Source organism: Cervus canadensis, chromosome 17 (genome assembly GCF_019320065.1).
Source record: "Cervus canadensis isolate Bull #8, Minnesota chromosome 17, ASM1932006v1, whole genome shotgun sequence".
In the NCBI taxonomy this organism is placed as follows: Eukaryota; Metazoa; Chordata; class Mammalia; order Artiodactyla; family Cervidae; genus Cervus; species Cervus canadensis.
Window position 1 is genome coordinate 40,327,148 of NC_057402.1, and position 25,155 is coordinate 40,352,302.

The window sequence follows — 25,155 nt, forward strand, 5'->3', positions numbered from 1 at the left end:
AGGTGAACCTGGCAGGGAGAAAGACTACGAACCCTACCACAACACTGACCCCTGGGAAGAACATGAAACCCCACTCAGAGAACAGCACGATTACCCAGAGAAGCCCACCTCAGCTCCAGACTCCTGAGCCCTGACATTCAGATGCAGGCATGGAGTTTTCCAGGACAGAGGCCATGCCGGGTCTCTACCCAGGTCTCCATGTCCTAGTGCACAGAGTACAAGATCAGTTTAAATGTTCTCATTGCAGAAAGCACACGGTCTTGTCTAAACATCAGTGTGGACAAGACTTGGAGAGGTCTAAATCTACCATGTAGACAGAACTTGGTCAGGTTCAAACTTAGGGCTGGCCTCCCAGGAGGCTCAGGTCACACACATGCAGGGTCTCTCATCGTTGGATGGGGGCTCACCTTCCTATGGGAGCAAGAATGTAGATTTCTTGAAAAAGAAATCATCACTGGGCTCCACACTTCACACACATCAGGAAACTGAAAGAATCTGTGTCATTAAACATTTCAACAGGCAAAACAACGTTACCAATTTCTGTGGCCACATGATGGTCAGGTCCAGGGGAGATCCAGAACTTCTCAGAGTGCAGCCCAGTGTCCTGTGAATACAGACAGGAAGTGGCCTGAATCCAGCACCCCAGGCTTTCAGCAGGAGGTGCTGCTGCTGCTAAGTAGCTTCAGTCGTGTCTGACTCTGTGTGACCCCACAGATGGCAGCCCACCAGCCTCCTCCGTCCCTGGGATTCTCCAGGCAACAATACTGGAGTGGGTTGCCATTTCCTTCTCCAATGCATGCACGCATGCTAAGTCGCTTCAGTCATGTCCGACTCTGTACAACCCCGCGGACAGCAACCCATCAGGTTCCTCCATCCACGGGATTCTCTAGGCAAGAATACTGGAGTGGGTTGCCATTTCCTTCTCTGAGAAGGAGGTGATCACACTGGAAATATCTTGGAAAAATACATTCTTTATCAGTATAAAAACATATTGTTGAAATTGCAAGCATATTGACTATTATTTGCAAACCTAAAATATTCTTAAAATCTTGATCTTTGTGCACCCTGATCTTTGAGGTTTCTATTGTTCCTTTTGGTTCAGATTTTCTAGGTAGAAGCAAGCCATCATTTCAAACTATTCTTGCTTACAAGTTTGGGTAGATACTTTTACTGGATGGATTGAGGCTTTCCCCTGTCGTAGTGAATAAAGATTTTAATATCCCCAGGTTTGGGCTGCCACGGAGCCTTCAGAGTGACAATGGCTCTGCCTTTAAAGCTGCTGTAACTCAGGGGGTGTCTAAAGCTCGAGGAATAGAGTATCACTTACACTGTTCCTGGAGACCCCAATCCTCAGGAAAGGTTGAAAAAGCTAATGACATTATCAAAAGACATCTGTGCAAGTTAACTCAAGAGATGCAGGACAATTGGATTAAAGTCCTACCCATAGCTTTAATGAGCGCTCGAACTGCCACAAAAAAGGAGGGACTGTCCTCCTTTGAATGTATTTATGGAAGGCCTTTCTCACACACCGACATTGTTATAGACCCTGAAGCCTTGGAATTAACTAATTATGTAACTCAGCTCTCAGATTTTCAACAGGCATTAACAGAACTCCGGGAGATGACTCTTGACCCAGCCTCTGAGTCAAGCAAGCCTCTATTTGAGCCAGGAACCAAGGTCCTCATAAAAACACTGGGGTCTGGGGGCCCATCCCTCAAGCCCCTCTGGGAAGGCCCTTACCAGGTTATTCTTTCTTCTCCCACAGCTGTCAAAGTACCAGGAATTGATTCGTGGGTACATCACACTCGAGTTAAGAGGTGGCACCCTGACCAGAACTAAGTGACGTCATTTTATGTCTTTACTTTCTATGCTCTGACTTTGTACGCTTCAGATGGGCCTGATAATCTATGTGAGTCTACTTCTGCTTACTCCAAAGATCCTGAGTCTGCCATTTGATCCTCAAGACAATGCCTTCCTGTCCTGGGCTCACTCCTACGCTGCATTCCACAATCGGTCTAACTGCTGGGTCTGTGGAGCACTCCCTTCTTCATCAGTGGAAAGCTTCCCATGGGAGACAGCTCCACTTCAAGGAAAGGACTTTCTCCAAGTCTGCAAATACCTTCAACAATTGCATGTGATGCCTCTTCTTAAACTGATGACATCTAACAACCCTAAAATGGACTGGTGAACACTTTGTACTTTATGGACATAACATGACTTTTAATTTTGATTATACATTGTCTTGGTTTAATGACTATTTTGCTACACATAAGACAAATAGGTCTAGATCTGATAGTTTTTTATCTGATGCTTATCAAATATGGGATGAGGTTATATGGCTAACTCCTGAAAAAGGACATCTAATATCTACTGCCCCTATGTGCTGGGAACAAACCAAGCCATCCCCAAAAGTAAACCAACAACTTAATTATAGTGATTGGAAACACTTGGGACTTTTGCCTCAGGAAATATGCAATGTAATCAATCATTCCTGTGTTTTCCAACCCCAATTCAGGTCCTCCCTTTGTCTGGCCAGGCACTGATTGGGACTGGATATCTCAGTCACGCTGGCTTGCTCCAAACGGGACTTACTGGATATGTGGCTCTTACCTATGGGCTTGGCTTCCCCCTGGTTGGATAGGGAGATGCACCCCAGGTCTAGCCTTTACTCACGGCTTTATATTTTCAGAGCTTCCAGAGAAGCCTGCTAATTTACCCCACCTTAAAACTCGGTGGGCAAGGTCTGTATTTCACTGGTATGATTATTTGGTATTGGTTATTGGTATGCAGTGTTTGTTCCCTCTTTGGGAACTACAGATGTTATGCTACGAGTGGATGCTTTGACTAATTTTACTCAACAGGCATTACAAGATTCTCAAAAAGCTATTTCAGATCTTAATGATGAACAAGCACAAATTAGGTGGTTTTACAAAATAGATTAGCTTTAGATATTCTGACAGCCGCGCAAGGAGGAACTTGTGCCATTATTCATACCCAATGCTGTACTTATATACCTGATATGAGCACTAAAGTTACTCATTTTACTAAACACATGACCAAGATGACTGGGGCTATGGATACTCCTGAAGCCTCAATTGCCTCACCCTGGCAGACGTTAACTAGTTTCCCAGGGTGGAAGACTATCTTAATTACAATAATTCTGATTGTTCTATTTTTGCTGTTTGCTCCCTGTAACTGTGTAATTGGATTTGTTCCTAGTCGCATGAAGTCTTTTAAGTTACAAATGGTTGTCCAAGCTCCTATGAGTGCCACAGCCTCCTCCAACTATTATTACATGGGGGCCCTGGATCAGAGACCTCAATATGAGGGTTAGGAGAATATGTTGCCATAACAATTTAGGGACCATGCCCCTAAACAGCAGGAAGTAGTTATGGAATGAAAATGACGCCCCTTTCCCTTGGCAACATAATTCTCCTAAAAGAAAAGGGGGGAATGAGAGAGTCAGTTCCTAGGCAGGTTGATAAGAAGTCTAGGGGTCCCCATGGAGAGAGGGGTTTGGAATTCTCAAGGAGGAAGAAAGGACAAACGTTCCCCCCCCCCCCCTACATTCCTTAGGATTATATAACAACACTGTATCCTGCTTGAGGACAGTCTCTGAGAAAACCTTCTGGCTAATTCTGTTATCTCAAAATATAAATCATGGGAGTAGGTCTGGTGAGGTGTTTACAACCTCTAGACATTCGTTTGATTCACTGTAATAACTAATTTGAGAGTATATAATTCCAGTGCTAAGACTAGCAAGGGGGTACTCTTTCTACCCCCTTCTGATGTCTATGTCAGAAGCTTTCTCTATCTCCTTTATACTTTAATAAAACTTTGTTACACAAAAGCTCTGAGCGATCCAGCCTCGTCTCTGGCCCCGGATTGAATTCTTCTCCGGAGGCCGAGAATGCCGGCGTCTTTGTGTGATTCAGCAACAACCTTTCACTTATGGCAGACAGTGAAGAAGAACTAAACAGCCTCTTGATGAAAGTGAAAGAGGAGAGTGAAAATGTTGGCTTAAAGCTCAACATTCAGAAAACTAAGATCATGGCATCCGGTCCCATCACTTCATGGCAAATAGACGGGGAAACAGTGTCAGACTTTATTTTTCTGGGCTCCAAAATCACTGCAGATGGTTATTGCAGCCATGAAATTAAAAGACGCTTACTCCTTGGAAGGAAAGTTATAACCAACCTAGACAGCATATTATAAAGCAGAGACATTACTTTGCCAACAAAGTTCCGTCTAGTCAAGGCTATGGTTTTTCCAGTGGTCATGTATGGATGTGACAGTTGGACTATAAAGAAAGCTGAGCACAGAATTGATGCTTTTGAACTGTGGTGTTGGAGAAGACTCTTAAAAGGAGATCCAACCAGTCCATCCAAAAGGAGATCAGTCCTGGGGGTTCATTGGAAGTACTGATGTTGAAGCTGAAACTCCAATACTTTGGCCACCTGATGCGAAGAGCTGACTCATTGGAAAAGACCCTGATGCTGGGAAAGATTGAGGGCAGGAGGAGAAGGGGATGACAGAGGATGAGATGGTTGGATGGCATCACCGATCAACATGGGTTTGGGTGGACTTCAGGAGTTGGTGATGGACAGGGAGGCCTGGCATGCTGCGGTTCATGGGGTCGCAAAGAGTCAGACACGACTGAGCGACTGAACTGAACTAATGTAAACCCAGAAATCTGTATCTGTAATAGATAATCCACTAGGATTATCTCCTTCCTTCTTTCCACCTATGCACTGAAATCTGTATCTCTTACATACCCGCAGAAATCTGTATCTGTATTAGCTAATCCATGAGGATTATCTCTTGCCTTCCTTCCATTTACATATACACAGAAATACTTATATCTAACATATAAATAAATACCTGTCACTATAATAGATAATCCACAAGGAATATCTCCTTCCTTCATTCCTTGCACATATAAAAACATTTGTATCTCTAATAGTTCCTCCACAGGGACCTGATGTTCACCACAAAGAATTTTACCTTGTTCAATAATCTCTATGGCAAAAGAATAAATAAAAAGTACAAATATGCTGTATGATAAAGTCATAACTGAATCAGTCTGTTGTATACTTGTTGCAGTGAAAGGAGGAATGAGTTTTTCTCTTTCCCTTTCCTGAGAACAAAGAAGATAAAGATAACAGTGAGCAGGCCTGAACATTCCTACTTTTTTTTACTTTTAACTGCTCCTAACTCTGCATCTCAGTAGCTAAGTTTGCTTTTCTGCAGCCTAACTCTGCAGGAGCTACAATTCACATTTTTCTTTAGACTCTATGCTAAATACACCCCCTATCTGTTTACAACACCCTTGCCCTTTTGTTACACGTCAGAAAGAAGGCCACAGAGCCACTGAACGGCCAGACTCAATGACTGAGTTACTGACTCCAGCCTGTGACTGTCTTCAAAATTGTTAAATGAAAATATCTCCTGCCATATTAATGAACAAGAAATGTCACCACCATCAGTGATTTCTGGCCTCCAAATGTGAATGAGGACTCCCCAAATTGTGATCCAGGGGATGCTGCCACCTCCCCATGGTGATTACTGAAGAGCTGGGGGAATCCAAGAAGCAAGGTGAACAAGGAAATAGGGCTGGCCTCAGATAGTTGAGGTGCATATGAAACGAATGAATTCAGTGAGCCCAGAGGCTTGCATCTTCCCATACACAGAATGTTAAATTCCTTAACTTGATACCTGATCTTTGATGTGCAGACTGCCTGCTCCCTGTGTTGCAAACTTTGTATATAGCCTGACTTACCCTCTGCCTCCTTGGAGCAGTTTTCTCAGAGCTACTGAGATGCTCTTCCCCAGGTTTGAAGTCCTAAACATTCCCACCAAATAAAATAACTCTCTATTCTCAGGTTGTGACTATATTTCATAGTTGACAAAACAATGCACGAGGAAGAAATCAAGATCCTGCCACCTTTGTTCCTCACCTTATATACGCCCCTAGACTCCTCGTGGAGCAGGGGCACAGTTCTTGAGGCTTAAGACTACTGTGTTCCGCTCTTCGCCAGATGAGAATTAAAGCCACCTTTCTATTTCCTGCAAACTCCGTATTTTTCATTCAGCTTCAGTGGGCAGAGAGGCCAAAGCTTTTGGCCAGCAACACACTGAGGACAAGCACAAAACTGCAGATGGACTAGACTTCAGCGCAGCGTCGGCATGAGATTAAAGAAAAGAAACTAATGTCTAGTGTATTCCCTCTGACCTGCTGGACTTGGGATGCTATTTGACACGGGAACGTGATTAGGCTTGAATCCCAGGGCTGGACTGGGGTGGGGTCAAGACAGCCAGGCAGGGTCCCCTTCATTGAGATCTGTCTCAATCCTGTACTCTCTGTTTTTTTCTGGCTGGGACCAGAATCCCTAGTGCACCCAAACGATGGTGGCCTGACTGTGGGCTCGAGGGCAAGGGTAAAGTCACCGAGAATCCAGGGCCTTGGCGCTGGAGTCCCCAGCTAAAGCCTTCTTCCTGAGAGTGCAGCCCCCTAGGCACCTCAGCAGGGAGCGGTGCCCCAGATAGGCATGACAGTAGAGAGGAGGAGAAGCTTCAGTGGGAAAGAAGTGGTGAGATACAAGCCTTTGGGTGTTTGCTCAGGCACATTCCACTCTAATTCAGAGCCCAGGAAGCCGACTTTCCTTAAGGCTCTAGTTACAGGTGGAACCAGTTGGTGAAGAAGTGCCGCCACCTTGTGGACATTTCCTGTAAGAACAACTTGCCCACCAGTGCTGACTGGCACCTTCAATTCAAAAGGCCTGTGGGGCAGTTAATGACAGCTGCCCTCGGGAAAGTCCTGTGGCAGGTATTAGAGATAAATTCCAAACACAGCCGGCTTTCATGAAACCAATTTCAAAGGTCAATTTTCCTCATACCCTTTAAGGAAATAAAAAAAAAGAGAAAAATAACCCAAACGGCCACAGGACAAGATGCTCAGCATCCTGAATTATCATAGGAATGATGCCGATCAAAACAATAACAAGAAATCAAATCCCATTTGACAGAATGGCCATCCTAACAATCTGCAAACATTACATGGAGGAGAGAGCCAGGAGATAATGGAGTCCCCCTTTAAGTTCCCTGTGAACAGACATTGGCAACAGCCCCTTGAAGGGATAGCCGGCACATGGCAGAACAAAACAGTCAAGAGAGGTAAAGCTAGGATTCTAATACCCAAACCTGGGCCTACATTACAAAACACCATCATTCAAAATGACACAACCACCCCAAACTTCGCTGGAGTTGAACTTCCAATTGCCAAGACAAACCCAAGAAAAGGTCTACTTGGCAGATAAAATCTTAAAGAAATGTGGTACCTATATACAAGGAGCTATTACTCAGATTTCAAATATCGCCACTGAAATTATGAAATGATGCCAATGGTTCCCACAAGGATGGACCTTGGAGGAAAATACACTAAGTGAAGTCAGCAACAGAGGAAGAAAATAGCAGATGATGTCCTTTGAGGGCAAAATTGAAAAAAAAGAGATACAGAGGAAGTAATTTACAACATAAAAAGAGACTCTAAGATCAAACACAAACAATTTCAAAGGAAACTGCCAGGTACATATTAGGAGGTTGCTACTACCTTATACACAGAAATCTGTATCTGTAATAGGCAATCCAGAAGGATTATATTCTTCCACATATACAAAAAATCTGTATCTCTAATAGATATTCCACAAGGACCTGGTTTTCAGCACAGAGAATTCTACTCAACTTTGTTCAATAGCTTCTATGGCAAAAGAATTGATCAAAAGAACAGATATGCTGTGTGTATATATATATATGTCATAACTGAATCAGCTGACTGTACACTGAGAATCACAAAACTGCAAATTGACTACAATATAGCATTGGTGTGAGATTAAAGAAAATAAAAAGAAAGAAAAGTAATGCCTATTATATCCCCTCTGACCTCGCTGACTTGCACTGCTATCCCATCCCTGGACTCTGAGTAGACTAGAGTTCCAGGACTGCACTGGGGTGGGGTCAAGACAGCCCAGCAGGGTGCCCTTCATAGAGACTCCTCATAAACCTGTACTGTCTGGTTTTCCCTGGCACCCCAACGATGGTGGCTTGACCCTCTGGGCTCAAGGACCAGGGTAAAGTCACCAAGTATTCAGGGCCCTGGCACTGGGTCCCCAACTGAAGCCTCCTTCTGAGGGTGCAGCTTCCTAGGCACCTCAGCAGGGAGCGGTGCCCCAGGTAGGCATGAGTCTGGAGGGGAGGGGCAAAGCTTCAGGGGGAAGAAGTAGTGAGACTCAAGCATTTGGATGTTTTCTCAGGCACCATCCACTCTAATTCACAGCCAGGAAGTCGACTTTCCCTAAGACTCTGGGTGTAAGCGGAACCAGAGTTGGGCATGAAGAAGTGCTGCCCCCTTGTGGACATTTCTTGGAACTATACTTGCCCACCAGTGTTTGCTGGTGACAGCTGCCCTCAGGAAAGGTCATGCAGTGGGTATTGCAGAAATCAATTCCTAACACAACTGACTTCAAGAAGCCAATTGTAACAGGTAAATTTTCCTCAGAAAAAAAGACCCAATCAGCCCAAGGACATGATACTCTGCATCCCTACTTATTACAGGAAGATGCCAATCAAAACAAGAAGTCAATTCCCATCGGATAGAATGGCCATCCTGACTATCAGCAAACAATAAATATGAGAGAGACCCTGGAGATGAGCGAACCCTCCTTCATATTCCATGGGAATGGACATTGACAACAGCCCCTAGAAATGACAGCCTCCACAGGCCAGAAAGAAAATTTCAATAGAGCTAAGCCTAAAATTTCAATACCCACGCCTGGGCCTGTATTATGAAAAAACATCATTCAAAATGACCCATGCACCCCAACATTCACTGCAGTGCTATTTACAATAACCAAGACACAGATCCAAGAACATGTCCCTCAACAGATTAAATCTTAAAGGAATGTGGTACATATATATACACATATATACACATATACAATGGGCTTTACTCTGACATGAAAAACCGCCACTTAAATTATGAAATTCTGCCAATATTCCCCAGAAGGATGGACTTTGGAGGATCATACACTAAGTGAAGTCAGCAACAGAGGAAGAAACTAGCAGAAGATGTCCCTTTAGGCAAAATTTAAAAAAGAAATAAAGGGAAGTAATTTACAACACAAAAAGAGAGTCTGAGAATTGAAACACAAAGAATTCCAAAGGGGAAAAAGAAAAAAAGAAAACCCAGGGATGAATTAGGAGCTCAAGAAGATAATGGCAACTTACTCCAGTATTCCTGTTAGGAGAATTCCATGGGCAGAAAAGCCTGGTGGGCTACAGTCCACGGGTTCACAAAGAATCAGACACAACTGAGCGACTAACACTTAACACTAACATATACCCAAAAAGCTGTATCTGTAATATATAGTCCACAAGGATTATCTCCTTTCTTCATTCTTCCACATTTACACAGAAGTCTGTATATCTAAGAGATACTGCACAGACACCCAATGTTCAGCACAGGGAATTCAATTCAGTCACTCAGTCATGTTTGACTCTGTGACCCCGTGGACTGCAGCACCCCAGACCTCCCTGTCCATCACTAACTCCTGGAGCTTGTTCAAAGTCATGTCCACTGAGTCAGTGATGCCATCCAACCATCTTGTTCTCTGTTGTTCCCTTCTCCTCCTGCCTTCAATCTCTCCCAGCATCAGGGTCTTTTCAAATGAGTCAGTTCTTTGCATCAGGTGGCCAATGTATTGGAGTTTCAGCTTCAGCATCAGTCCTTCAAATGAATATTCAGGACTGATTTCTGCCGGGGTCCAGCCCCAGCAGGATCCAGGGGAACCCTCAGGATGAACGGCGTCAGTGAATGAGAGAGAGAGTGAGACAAAGCTCGGGGCTAAGTCTGAAGTTTATTTTTGCACAGCTCCTTTATACCCTTAGCAACATCTTTTGGGGGAAGTGCATATTGCTTACACACAGGGCATCTCAAAACATCACAGCAACTTGACCTTCAACAGAAACTGGATGTCACCCACATACTTTTTCATTCACAAGAGTCTTTCTTATCATTTGGCCTTCAGGCCTGCTAACATTTTATGGCTTGCACCAGGTATGACTTAAGCAACTTCAGTAGCCGACCCTGTTTTTCTTATAATTAATCTATTTTCTTTCTAATAAGCGTCATCTCTATGGGAACTAGATAGGATTACATTTTTTACAGAACAGAAATGTGAAGGACTACAAAAACAGCAGATATGGCACAAAACAGGCTCTTAGTCTAAAAGTTAACCACCTGCAAGAAGTCGCCAGCTAATCTCTATCTAAAGTATTTTCTGTTAGGCACATTTGTGGGTATCATATTTGTGGAGCTTTTCTCACCCCGCGGAGGGACCTATGCTTAATAGTTTTTGTTAGCATACTGTGCTTAGGATGTTTCGAACAATCATGAGCATTTCTTGCAATAAGAGCACATATTTATCAAACAAGCCAGAATGCCAGCAAAAGGGTTTGAATTGAAGCATTTCCTTCATCTCTGGCCCCTTCATAGGGTACCAGCGTCCAGAAGATTTATTAATTAGGGTTTTAAGTTGGTCCTCATTCAGTGAAAGAGGAGCAGGAGAGCTCTCGGCGGGCAACACAAGAATCTGTAACAGGGCAAACAAGAACAACAGCAGAAAAAGAGGGGAGGATACACGGTGGGGTAGAGGCCGAGGCCAACCTGGAGGGTCCCTTATCCTAGATGGCCTTGCCTGTCAGGTTTTTCCCTCGTGAGCTCGTCATGGATGGGGTCCCCGACGGCCTTGCCTGCCCAGTATTTTCTTCATGACCTCGTCACGGGCAGGACCCCCCATAACGGCTCCAGGCAGATTTCCATTAGGATTGATTGACTAGTTTGATCTCCCTGCAGCCCAAGGGACACTCAAGAGTCTTCTCCAGCACCACAGTTCAAAAGCATCAACTCTTCGGCGTTCAGCCTTTTTTATGGCATCCTTTACGGTTCAGCACAGGGAACTTTATTTGAAAGTCTGCAATAACCTCTAGGGCAAAACAACCCAGAAAAGAACAGTATGTTTATACATGCTAAGTCGCTTCAGTCATGTCTGACTCTTTGCAACCCCATGGACTGTAGCCCACCAGGCTCCTCTGTCCATGGGATTTTCCAAGCAAGAATACTGGAGTGGATTGCCAACCTTCTCCAGCGGATCTTCCTAGAGGATGTTAATATATGTCATTTTGAATCAGGCGGCTGTATACTGTAATACTGATGACAAGCACCAAATGGCAGATCAACCATATTCCCGTATAGCATCGCCGTTAGATTAAAGAAAATCAAAGCCTAGTTAATCTCCTCCCACCTCCCTGACGGGCTGCTATCCCACCCCTGGAGTCTGAGCAGCCTTGGATCCTGTGACTGGCCTGGAGTGGGACTGAACAGCTGGGCATGGTGTCCTTAATTGAGTTCCCTCTTTAACCCATACTGTCTGGTTTGCTCTGGCTGCGCCCAGACATCCTAGCTCAACCAAAGGATGGTTGCCCGACCCTCTGGCCTTGAGCTTGAAAAGTAACCTAGTCCCCAAATCAATCCTCTTTCCAGACAGTGCCGCCTCCTAGGCACCTCAGCAGGGTTCTGTGGGCAAGGCAGGGATGAGTGGAGAAGTGAAGAGTGAAGCTTTTGGGGGAAGAAGTAGTGGGACACAAGCCCTTGGGTGTTGACTCAGGCACATTCCACTCCAATTCACAGCCCAGGAAGCAGGCATTCACTAAGGCTCTGGTTTCTCAAGAAACCAGAGTTGAGCATGAAGCTACAAGTTAACCAGCAGTGCTTACTCATACCTCCAATTCACAAGGTCTGTGGGGCTGTTAATGAAAGCTACCCTCAGGAAAGGATCTGGGGCTGGTACTGCAGAAATAAATTCCAAACACAAACAGTTTTCAAGAAGCCAATTGCAAAAGGTAAATTTTCCTGATATCTTTAAAGAAAAGAAAGGGAAACAGACAAGCAAAAAACTCCCACCCTGCAACAGGATAAGATGCTCAAGACTCCTAATCATTACAGGAGGATGCAGATCAAAATGACAATGAAAATTCAAATCCCACCACTCAGAATGGCCATTCTCATGTCACAAAAAATAATGCTGGAGTCAGGAGGAGAGAGAACCCCCCTACACAGTAAAAGGGAATGGACATCGACAACAGCCACTAGAAAGGACAGCCTCCTCAAGACAGGGAAAAAAAACCTTTCTAGACAGCTAAGCCTCGGATCTGACATTCCCACATGTGGGCCTGTATCTTGAGAAAAACCTTCATTCCAAAACACACATATACCCCAATGTTCACTGCAGCACTACTTACAGTAGCCAAAACACAGATCCAGGAAAATGTCTACTGACACATTAAAGCTTAAAGAAGAGGTGGTACACATAGACAATGGACCATTACTCAGCCTTGAAAAACTGCCACTGAAATTATGAAATTATTCCATTGGTCACCACAAGGATGGACCTTGGAGGATCATAACTAAATAGAGTCAGGCAGACAGAGTAAAAAAATAGCATATGCTGTGAATTCCAGGCAAAATTAAAAGGAGAAATAGAGGAACATAAAAAGACTCTGAGAATTCAAACACAGAGGGTTCCAAAAAAGTTGAAAGAGCAAGGATGAATTAGGAGGACGGGACTAACATATACACAGCAATCAGTATCTAAAGTAGATAATCCAAAAGGATTCCCTCCTTTCTTCTTTCTTTGCCCCTTCCTCCCACAAATGGGTTTCCCTGGTGGCTCAAACAGTGAAGAATCTGCCTGCAATGCAGGGGACCTGGGTTCAATCCCTGGGTCAGGAAGATACCCAGAGAAGGAAATGTCTACCTACTCCAGTATTCTTGCCTGGAGAATTCCATGGACAGAGGAGCCTTGGTGAGCTACAGTCCACGGAGTGGCAGAGAGTCAGACATGACTGAGTGACTAATACTCTCACCTTTTTTTTAACTTTCCTCCCACAAATACAGAAATCTCGGAATCTCTGAAAAATACACAGAAATGTATATCACTAACATGTACACAGAAATCTACATCTGTAATAGATAATTTGCAAGGATTATCTTCTTCCTTGCTTCCTTCCTTCACATATAAACAAAAATCTGTATGTCTAACATATATACCAAAATCTGTATCTTTAACATATACACAGAAATCTGTATCTCTAATAGATACTTCACAAAGCCCTGATGTTCAGCACAGTGAACTCTACTAGACCTTCTGCAATTACTGTGTGGTAAAAGAATCCAAAAAACAGAGATATGCTGTATGTATATGTCATACTAAATCAGGAAGCAATATACTGAGACAAGCAAAAAACTGTAAATCAACTATACTCCAACATAACACTGGCATGAGATTAAAGAAAAGAAAAGGAAAAAGAATTCAATGACTGGTTTATTCCCCCTGACGTCCGTGACTTAGGCCGCTCTCCCATTCCTGGAGCCTCAGTGACTGACCTGGAGTCCAGTTGAGAGAGCTAGGCAGGGTGTCTTTCATTGAGCTCCCTCTTAAACCTGTACTGTCTACTTTGCTCTGGCTGGGACCAGAGTCCCAAATGCACCCAAAGGATGGTGGGTAGACCCTCTAGCCTCAAACCTTGGAAAAGTAACCCAGCCTTCAGGTATTGTGGTACTGGTCTCACAGTTCAAGCCTCCTTCTTGAGAGTGCAGCCTCTTAGACAGCTCAACAGGGAGCAGGGCCCCAGGGTAGGAGTCTGGAGGGCAGGGCTAGAGTTTTAGGGGTAATAAGTAGTGAGACACAAGTCCTTGGGTGTTTGCTCACATTTCACTCTAATTCACAGCCCAGGAAGCCATCTTTCCCGAGGCTCTAGTTGCAGGTGGAACCAGAGTTGGGCATGAGGAAGTGCTGCCACCTTGTGGACATTTCCTGGAACTACAACTTGCCCACCAGTGCTTATGGGCACCTCCGATTCAAAAGGCCTGTGGGGCTGTAAATGACAGCTGCCCTCAGGAAAGGTCCTGCAGCAGGTATTGCAGAAATAAATTCCAAACACAATCAACTTTCAAAAAGCCAATTTCAAAGGTCAATTTGCCTCACACCCTCTTAGGAAAGAAAAAACAACCCAGAAGACCACAGGACAAGATACTCAGCATCCCTAATTATTACAGGAGAAATGTCAATCAAAATGACAACAAGAAATCAAATCCAACCTATCAGAATGGCCGTCGTCACAAGTCTGCAAACAATAAATGTGGGAGAGAGCCAGATAGTGATGGAACTTACTGATATAGCCAGTGGGAATGGAGATTGCCAAAGCCCTAGAAAGTACAGCCTTCACATGCCAGAAAAAAATCTTCAAAAAAACTAAGCCTAGAATATGACATACCCCCATCTGGGCCTACATCCAAGAAAACCATGATTCAAAAAGACACGTGCACCTCAGCGTTCACTGCAGCACTAGTTACAAGAGCTAAGACACAGAACCAGCAAGATGTCTTTTGTCACACTGAAGGTTAAAGAAGATGTGGTACATATATACAATGGACTTTCATTCAGCCATGAAAAAAAGCTACTGAAATTATGAATTATGCCACTAAAAGTCACAAGGATGGACCTTGGAGTATTACAGACTAAGTGAAGTCATCCAGGCAGAGAAAGAAAATAGCATATGCTGTCCCTTGTAGACAAAATTAAAAAACAAAAAAAAAGGTACGAAGGAATAAATTTACAACACAAAAAGTGACTCTGAGAATTCAAACACAAACAGAAGTTTCCAAGAAAAAGTGAAAGAACAAGGATGAATTATGACATCAGAGCTAACATAGACACAGAAATCTGGATCTGTAATAGATAATTCAGAAGGATTATCTTTCTTTCCTTCCTTCCTTCAAATATACACAGAAATTTGTATCTCTAACATGTACAGAGAAATCTCTATCTGTAATAGATAATCCAAGATCATTACCTCCTTCCTCCCTTCCGGATATGCTCTGAAATCTGTACTTCTAACATGCTCACAGAAATCTGCATCTATATTAGGTAATCCACAAGGATTATCTCTTGCCTCCCTTCCTTTCTTTCAACACAAGTACACAGGAATACTTATCTCTAACATATACATAGAAATCTGTCACTGTAATAAATAATCCTCAAGGACTAAGCCTTCTTAAGTAAACAATGTTTAAGAAATAGAGGAAAACAATAGGAAAGACGAGATCTCTGCAAGAAAATCAGAGATACCAAGGGAATATTTCATGCAATGATGGACACAATAAAGGACAGAAATGTTATGGACCTAACAGAGGCAGACAATATTAAGGAGAAGTGGCAAGAATACACAGAAGAACTATACAAAGATGGTCTCAATGACCCAGATAACCATGATGGTGTGATCACTCACCTAGAGCCAGATATTGTGGAGTGGAAAGTCAAGTGGCGCCTTAGGAAGCATCAATATGAACAAAGCTAGTGGAGGTGACGGAATTCCAGATAAGCTATTTCAAATCCTAAAAAAATGTTGTGAAAGTGCTTCACTCAATATGCCAGCAAATTTGGAAAACTCAGCAGTGGCCACAGGACTGGAAAAGGTCAGTTTTCATTCCAGTCCCAAAGAATGGCAATGCCAAAGAATATTCAAACTACCACACAATTGCACTCACTTCACATGCTAGCAAGGTAATGCTCAAAATCCTTCAAGCTAGGCTTTAATGATACCTGAACCAAGAACTTCCCGATGTACAAGCTGGATTTAGAAAAGGCAGAGGAACCACAGATCAAATTGACAACATCCAGTGGATCACAGGATAGGCAAGAGAATCCCATAAAACCATCTACTTCTGCTTTATTGACTATGGTAAAGCTTTTGACTGTGTAGATCACAACAAACTGTGGAAAATTCTTAAAGTGATGGGAATACCAGACCACCTTACCTGCCTCCAACAGTTAGAACCAGACATGAAACAACAGACTGGTTCGAAATTGGGAAAGGATTATGTCAGCTGTATATTGTCACCCTGCTTATTAAACTTATATGCAGAGTACATCATGTGAAATGCCAGACTGGATAAAGCACAAGCTGAAATCAAGATTGCTGGGACAAAAACAGAAATATAGACCAATGGAACAAGACAGAGAATCTACAGATAAACCCATTCACTTATGAGTACCTTATTTTTGACAAAGGAGGCAAGAATACACAATGGGGCAAAGACAGCCTCTTCAATAGTGGGGCTGGGAAAACCGGACAGCTACGTGCAAAAGAATGAAATTAGAACACTTCTTAACGCCATACACAAAGATAAACTCAAAATGGATTAAAGACCTAAATGTAAGACCAGAAACTATAAAACTCTTAGAGGAAAACATAGGCAGAACACTCAATGACATAAATCAAAGCAAGATCTTCTATGACCCACCTCCTAGAGTAATGGAAATAAAAACAAGAATAAACAAGTGGGACCTAATTAAACTTAAAAGCTTTTGCACAGCAAAGGAAACTACAAACAAAGGAAAAGACAACTCTCAGAATGGGAGAAAATAATAGCAAATGAAACAACTGATAAAGAATTAAATTCCAAATTATATAAGCAGCTCATACAATTCAATACCAGAAAAACAAATAACCCAATCAAAAAGCAGGGAAAAGACCTAAAGAGACATTTCTCCAAAGAAGACATACTGATGGCTAACAAACACATGAAACGATGCTCAACATCACTCATTATTTGAGAAATGCAAATCAAAACTTCAATGAGATATCACCTCATACCAGTCAGAAAGACCATCATCAAAAAGTCTACAAACAATAAATGCTGGAGAGGGTGTGGAGGAAAGGGAACACTCTTGCACTACTGGTGGGAATGTAAATTGATATAGCCACTATGGAAGACAGTATGGCGATTCCTTAAAAAGCTAGGAATATAATCACCATATGACTCAGCAATTCCACTCCTAGGCATATACCCTGAGGAAACCAAAATTGAAAAAGACACATGTACCCTAGTGTTCACTGCAGCACTATTTACAATAGTTAGAACATGGAAGCAACCTACATGTCCATTGACAAATGAATGGATAAAGAAGCTGTGGTATATATATATATATATATAATGGACTACTACTCAGCCATAAAAAGGAACGAATTTGAGTCAGTTCTAATGAGGTAGATGAACGTAGAGCCTATTATGTAGAGTGAAGTAAGTCACAAAGAGAAACATAAATATCGTATACTGATGCATATATATGGAATCTAAAAAGATGGTACTGATGAATTTATTTTCAGGGAAGCAATGGAGAAACAGACATAGAGAACAGATCTATGGACATGGGGTAGGGGAGGAGGAAGAGGGTGAGACATATGGAGAGAGTAACATGGAAACTGACAATACCATATGTAAAATAGATAGCCAATGGGAATTGCTGTATTCCCACTGACTCAGGGAACTCAAACAGGGGCTCTGTGACAATCTAGAGGGGTGGGATGGAGAGGGAGATGGAAGGGAGGTTGAGGAGGGAGGGAACATGGGTGTACCTATGGCTGATTCTTGTTGATGTTTGACAGAAAACCACAAAATTCTGTAAAGCAATTATCCTTCAATTAAAAAAAAAAAAAAAGGCTGCCAGGAGAAAATCAACAACCTCAGATATGCCGATGACACCACCCTAATGGCAGAAAGTGAAGAGGAACTAAAGAGCCTCTTGATGAAGGGGAAAGAGGAGAACACAAAAGCTGGCTTAAAACTCAGCACTGAAAAAACTAAGATCATGGCATCCGGTCCCATCACTTCATGGCAAATAGATGGGGAAACAATGGAAACAGTGATAGACTTTATTTTCTTGGGCTCCAAAATCACTGCGGACAGTGACTGCAGCCATAAAATTTCTTGCTCCTTGGAAGAAAATCAGTGACGAACCTACATAGCGTATTAAAAAGCAGAGACATTACTTTGTCAACAAAGGTCCATATAGTCAAAGCTATTGTTTTCCTAGTAGTCAGGTATGGATGTGAGAGTTGGACCATGAAGAAGGCTGAGTGCCAAAGAATTGAGGCCTTCAAACTGTGGTGCTGGAAAAAGACTCTTGAAAGTCCCCAGACAGCAAGGAGATCAAACCACTCAATCCTAAAGGAAATCAACCCTGAAATTTCATTGGAAGGACTGATATTGAAGCTGAAGTTCCAATACTTTTGTTAGGGGAAGCACACTGACTGAAACCACCCACCCTGGCCAGGCACCATAGTAACTATTGCATGAGGTGTTTTATGACAGGAGGTCCTGGTAAAAAACATGGAACTAATAAGCTACCACCAACAGGGAAAGCTCAGAAAAGATCAATAACAAAGAAACAACCCAATCAAATAGGGGCACAAGATTTAAATGGACATTTCTCCAAAGAAGACATAGAGGTGGCCATGAAGGACCTGAAAAGATGCTCAGCATCTGTAAGTATTAGATACCACATTGTACAATGTGGTATCGCCTCACACAGGTCAGAATGGTCAGCATCAAAAAATCTACAATAAATGCTGGAGAGGGTATGGAGAAAAAAATAACCCTCCTCCCTGTTGGTGGGAATGAAAGTCAGTAAATCACAAAGGAGAACAGGACAAAGGTTCATTAAAAACTAAACAGAGAAGCACCATAGGACCAGCAATCCCATTACTGGGCATAGATGCAGAGAAAACCATAATTTTAAAGACAGGTGCTCCCCAACGTTCATGGCAGCACTATGTACAATATCCAAGACATGGAAGCAACCGAAGTGGATAAGGACAGATGAATGGGTAAACAATATGGGGTACATGCACACAGTGCATTACTACTCAGTCATAAAAGGATGACATCATACCACATCCAGCAATAAGGAAGTGGAGACATCACAGTAAGTGGAGTGAGACAAAGAAAGACAAGTATCATATGATATCACTTAGTGGTGAAGTCTAACAAGGGATACAAATGAACTTCTTTACCAAACAGAAATAGCCCCATGCATAGCAAAGCACCATATGGTTACCAAAAGGGAAAGGTGGTGGGCGATGAGAAATGAGCAGGTGGAGATGAACATATACACACTACTCTTTATAAATGAACAACGAGGACCCCTAATCAATACTGCATAATAAACTAAATGGGAAAAGAAACCAAAAAAGCACATGTACACGTCTATGCATAAGTGAATCATGTTGCTGTCCACCTAAAACAAAAACAAACACATCCTACAACACTGTAAGTCACCTATATACCAATACAAAATACAAATTACAAAGAGTGAATGTCAACTCTATTCCCCTCAGGTCTTGGTGACCTGTGCTGATGTCACATCCCTGGAGCCTGGGCAGGCTTGGTTCCCAAGGATGGACTGTCATGGGGCTGACGGAGCTGGGGAGGGTGTGCCAGCCAATGAGCCCTGCCCCGTGGACCTGTGAGCCTGCTCCCCTCTGCTGCAACCCACACCTCCAGATCCAGGTGGATCTTCCTGCAGTGAACCTACGCCTACTGCACCCAGAGGATGTGCAGCCTCTGGGCTGGAAGAGCTTTGAAAAGCCCCATGGGCTCCATGTCTCCTGGTGTTGGGGTTCCCACCTTCAGCCTCCTTCCTTAGGGTTGACCCACCTATGGATGAAAGCACCCTTCCTAGAGTGGTGTTGCAGGAATTGGGATTTGTCCAGGGGACAGGGGTGAAGAAGGAATGGGACACAAGCCTTAAGTGCTTCTTCTGGCACTTTCCACTCTGACAGTTCAGGAACAGGACTTTACCCGAGGCTCTGGTTCCTTCAGGAGAAGGCGATGGCAACCCACTCCAGTCCTCTTGCCTGGAAAATCCCATGGATGGAGGAGCCTGGTGGGCTGCAGTCCATGGGGTCGCTGAGTCGGACAAGACTGAGCGACTTCACTTTCACACTTCGCTTTCACTCTTCACTTTCATACACTGGAGAAAGAAATGGCAACCCACTCCAGTGTTCTTGCCTGGAGAATCCCAGGGACGGGGGAGCCTGGTGGGCTGCCGTCTATAGGGTCGCAGAGTTGGACACGACTGAAAGAACTTAGCAGCAGCAGCAGCTGGTTCCCTCAGTAACCAGAGTTGGGCATAAAGATATGCTGCCACCTTGTGGCCATTTCCCATAACAACAACTTTGAAACCAATGCTCCCGGGCACTTAACATTCACAAGCCCTGAGGGGCTTAAGGAAAAAAACACCTGCCCTTGAGAAATTTCCTAGGGGAGGTCATCGGAAAAATATTGAAACAGGGAAGTCATTCAAGAAGCCAGTTAGTAAGTTTAACTCACACTGTTTTAAAAAAAAAATTCATATGCAAAGATGTCAACATCACAAAATATGAGAGAAATGCAAATCAAAACTTCAACAAGGTATCCCCTTACACCAGTCACAATGGCCATAGGCAGAAACTCTACAAACAATAAATACTGGAGAGGGTATAGAGCAAAGGGAACCCTCCTACAATGATGTTGGGGATGGAAACTGGGAGCAGCCACTGTGGAGGACACAGACAGATTCCTTAGCAATGAATATGAGAATGAAATTAGACTACTCAGTAACACCATACACAAAAATAAACTGCAAATAGATTAAATGTCTAAATAAAAAGAACAGATACAATGGAACTCTTGAGGGAAAAAAGCAGAACACACTTTGACACAAAATGCAGTGAGATCTTTTTTGATCCACCTCTAAGAATCAGGACAGAGAAAACAAAAATAAACAAATGGGACCTAATAGACATTAAAAGCATTTGCACAACAAAGGACACCATCAGTGGGGAAAAAAAGACAACCAAGAATGGAAAAAAATCATGCAAACAAAGATAGCCACAGGGAATTTATCTCCACACATACAAACAACTTGTAAAACTCAGTATCAAAAAGCAATCCAATAAAAAAATTGGCCAAAGATCTAAATGCACTTTACTCCACAGAAGGCACAGAGATGGCCATAAAGTAGAGGAAAAGATTCTAAAATCACTCGTTCTTAGAGAAAGGGAAGTCAATTGTCCAATGAGATATCACATCAATCAGAATGAGCATCTCAAAAAAATCTACAACAATAAATTCTGAAGAAAGTGTTGAGAGAAGAAAACCCTCCCACCATGGGTGGGAATGTAAATGGGTACATCCACTAGGAAGAACATTATGGAGCTTCTTTAAAAAACTAAACACAGAAGTACCAAGTGACCCAGCAATTCCATACCTAGGCACAGATCCACAGAAAACCAAAATTGTAAAATAAACCTGCATCCCAACAATCACAGCAGCACTAGGTACAACTGCAAAGACAGGGAAGCAACTTAAGTGTACAAGAACAGATGAATGGATACAGAAGATGTGATATATATACACACACACAATGCAATATTACTCATAAATAGGGATGAGATAATGCCATTTCCAGTTACAGGGAAAAAACTAGAGATGATCATACTAAGTGAAGTGAGACAGGGAAAGATAGGTATCATAGTATATCATTTCTGGTGAATTCTAAAAAAGGATACAAATGAACTTTTTACAAGAGAATCAGCCTCAGAGACTTAAAAAAGAAACTTATGATTACCAAAGAAGAAAGTTGAAGGGGGCAGAGAGCAATTAGCTGGTTCAGATTAAAATAATACCATAAAAAACATGCTAAATAGCCCAAAGTCTGACAGGGCTGTAAATGACATCTGCCCTCAAGAAATGTCACAGGGTAAATCATCGGAAAAGAATTCCTAACTGGGCCAACTTTCAAGAAAGTAGATTCAAGTGATAAATTGTACTCACAGGTGTAAAATAACAAAAGCACATGGGAAGATACTCCACATCAGTAATTATTAAATCCATGTGAATAAAAACTACAATGAGGTATCACCTCACACTGGTCACAATGGCCATCATTGAAAAGCTCTACAAAGAATAAATACCGCAGAGAATGTACAGAAAAGGGAATCCTCCCACAATCCTGGTGGGAATGTAACTGGTGAAGCCACTATTGAAAACAGCATGGAGTTTCTTTGAACACTAAGCATACAGGTATCATATGATCCTGCAATCCACTCCCAGGTTTAGATTTAGAGAAACTGATCATTCAAAATGACATGTGCCAATTTTCAGGCTAGCACTATTTACAACAGCCAAGACATAGAACCCACCAAAATGTCCACTGACAGAAAAATGAAGACTATGTGGCATATCTCGGAGAAGGCAATGGCAATCCACTCCAGTACTCTTGCCTGGAAAATCCCATGGATGGAGGAGCCTGGTGGGCTGAAGTCCATGGGGTCGCTAAGAGTCGGACACGACTGAGACTTCACTTTCACTTTTCACTTTCATGCATTGGAGAAGGAAATGGCAACCCACTCCAGTGTTCTTGCCTGGAGAATCCCAAGGACGGCGGAGCCTGGTGGGCTGCCGTCTATGGGGTCGCACAGGGTCAGACACGACTGAAGTGACTTAGCAGCAGCAGCAGCATGTGGCATATCTATACACTGGAATACTACTCAGTAATTAAAGAGAACGAAATAATGATATTGGCAGCCCCATGGATGGACTGAGAAATTTTCATACCAAGTGAGGTAAGTCAGAGAGAAAAAGACAAATATCATAAGGTACCACGTACAGGTGGAATCTATAAATTCATACCACTGAACTAATATACAAAACAGAAACAGCCTGAGAAAACCAAATTCTGATTATTGTAAGAAAGTTAGAAGGGAGGGATAAATTAAGAGTTTGGGATGAAAATATACACACGAATATATGTCAAGTTGATAATGAAAAAGGACCTACTGAATAGAACAGGGAACTCTCCTGAGCAAACTGTAATAACCTGTATGAGGGAAAAAAAAACAGAAAAAGAATAGATGTCTATGTATAACTGAATCAAGTTCAGGTATACCTAAAACAAAATATCAGAAATCAACTCTATTCCAAGATAAAACAATAATTCAATTACAAATTAAGTTACCTGAGCTCAGTCTAAGGGAAACCAGACAGCCGTGACCCTACGAATTAGCATGTGATATGCTATGATATTAATATGACACCACCAAAGATTTTCACTCAGCAGAACACAGAGCAGCAACCCACCCAAAGGTGCCTGACCTCATGTGAATGTGACAACGTGAAGAGAACAAAAAGGACCACAGTTTAAACAGGGCAACACCTTCAGTTCAGATGTTGGGAATCTCCAAGGGGACAGGACACACGGCAGGCAAATAGATACATTGTCTCTGTGTACACAGGATCCTGACTTAGGCAGATGGGGTGAGACCCACACAATCCCCAGACTCTGCACCTGGGGTCCCATGACCCTTGGTTAGGAAACCAGGTCTCTGTTGGTTGGGCCCCTAAGGTGGAAACGGATGCTTTCCTGTAACCCCCTGGGATGATAGAAAGAACTGTAGGGTCATTCTCCTCCCCCCACACTGTCCCATAGAAGTCCTCTTCTCCCTTTGGTTCTGTGTGATATTAACTGTTTTTATGGCTGTCATGATAATGTTGAACACACTACCTTAGTTCTGGCAGGCTCGGTCCTTTCTTGTTCCACTGAGGTGTTGCAAAAACATGCAAGAGGGCTGGGAGACGTGGGCAGGTCTGGTCTCTGCTGAGGAGGGACGGTCGACTGGAAGGAGATCACAGCAGCAACCTCACCTGCTGCCCATTGGCCATTTGTCTGATCCATGTGCCCTGCAATCAATTCACCAGGTGAACCTGCCTCCCTTCCCACAATGCTTGTCCTGGAAAATTGGAATAATTACCAGGTAGCCACCCGAGGAGTCTCCAGGAGCCCCAGGGAAGGTGAAACTTACAGGGATAAAGAGGCAAGCAGGCACAGGCCTGTAGAAAATGAATACAGTAAAGCATTAATAACTAAACACAAGTGAAGTTCTCATGTATTCATCCCTTTTTCTTAGTTGTGTGTGTGTGTGGTCTCCCATGATCCTGGCCCACGAAAATGGAGTGAGCCTCACACAGTTCCCAGACCACCCACCTGGGGTCACACGTCCCCTTGGTCAGGACACCATGGCTGTGGTCAGCAGGCCCCCAATGTGTAAACAAGCCAGGTCCCTGGGACCTGCTGGGACCCTAGAAAGGAGAGTAGGGTCCATCTTTTCTCCCAGTTGTCCCTGAGAAGTCAGGCCCCCTCCTGTTTTCACTCTGGTTCTGTGTGATTTTTTGCTAGTTTGGAAGTTCATGCTAGAGGTGAACACACTACCTTGGTTCTGGTAGACTCTGTCTTTCTTGTCCCGCTGAGGTGCTGAGAAAACAGGAGAGCTGGGCTGAAAGACGAGGGGCAGCTCTGTTCTCTTTGGAGGAGAGAGTCGACTGGAAGGAGATCACAGCAGCAACCTCACCTGCTATCCAATCTAATCCCTTGAATCTATTTGTCACTTCCATTGTATGATCATAGGGGATTTGATTTTGGTTATATCTGAATGGCCCAGTGGTTTTCCCTACATTCTTCAATTTAAGCCTGAATTTTGCAATAAGAAGTTCATGATCTGAGCCACAGTCAGCTCCCAGTCTTATTTTTGCTGTCTGTTTTGAGTTTCTCCATCTTTGACTACAAAGAATATAATCAATCTGACTTTGAGACTGACCATCTAGTGATGTCAATGTGTAGAGTCATCTCTTGTGTTGTTGGAAGAGGGTGTTTGTTACATACATATACATTATACTTATACTTACTTATAAATAAATAACATTATTTTTAAGATATTATTTTTTTAAAAGGAAGATGGCTGTTAAGAAAAGTGGTTCTCACCAGACACCTAATCTGCTTGCACCTTGACCTTGGACTTAACAGCCTCCAGACCTGACAGAAATAAATGCATGCTGTTTTAAGTCCCCTGGTTTATGATACTTTGGTTTAGCAGTCTGAAAGAACTAAGAACTAAGAACTCCTTCCACGAATGTTACCGCTTGGACTAGAACCTAATTTTTCTGGCAGGAAGAGGACCATCAAGTAGGGTAACAGACTGTCATCAAGGTGCCAGATACACAGTGGAGAAACAGTACCTCCAGGGCTGCCGCCTGCCTTGTGTTGGGTGCCTCTGAGAAATGGAAGAGATCCCCCTTCTGGGGGACGCAGTTTGGGCTTGGTCAGGGGAACCCAGGTTGGCTGGACATCAGTGCCTCATACCATCCTACCCCCACCCCAACAC

At 43.1% G+C, this 25,155-nt stretch overlaps 1 protein-coding gene across 1 annotated transcript in view; it reads right to left on the reverse strand.

The window, feature by feature from the left end:
* Positions 1 to 25,155, reverse strand: part of LOC122454857 — a 91,756-nt gene that overhangs the window by 57,651 nt on the left and 8,950 nt on the right. The window contains exons 3-5 of the mRNA XM_043489527.1: positions 23,502 to 23,612; positions 535 to 604; positions 109 to 203 (exon numbers count right to left, since the gene is read on the reverse strand). Coding sequence (XP_043345462.1) covers positions 109 to 203; positions 535 to 604; positions 23,502 to 23,612 — 276 coding nt within the window. The remainder of the gene's footprint in view (positions 1 to 108; positions 204 to 534; positions 605 to 23,501; positions 23,613 to 25,155) is intronic.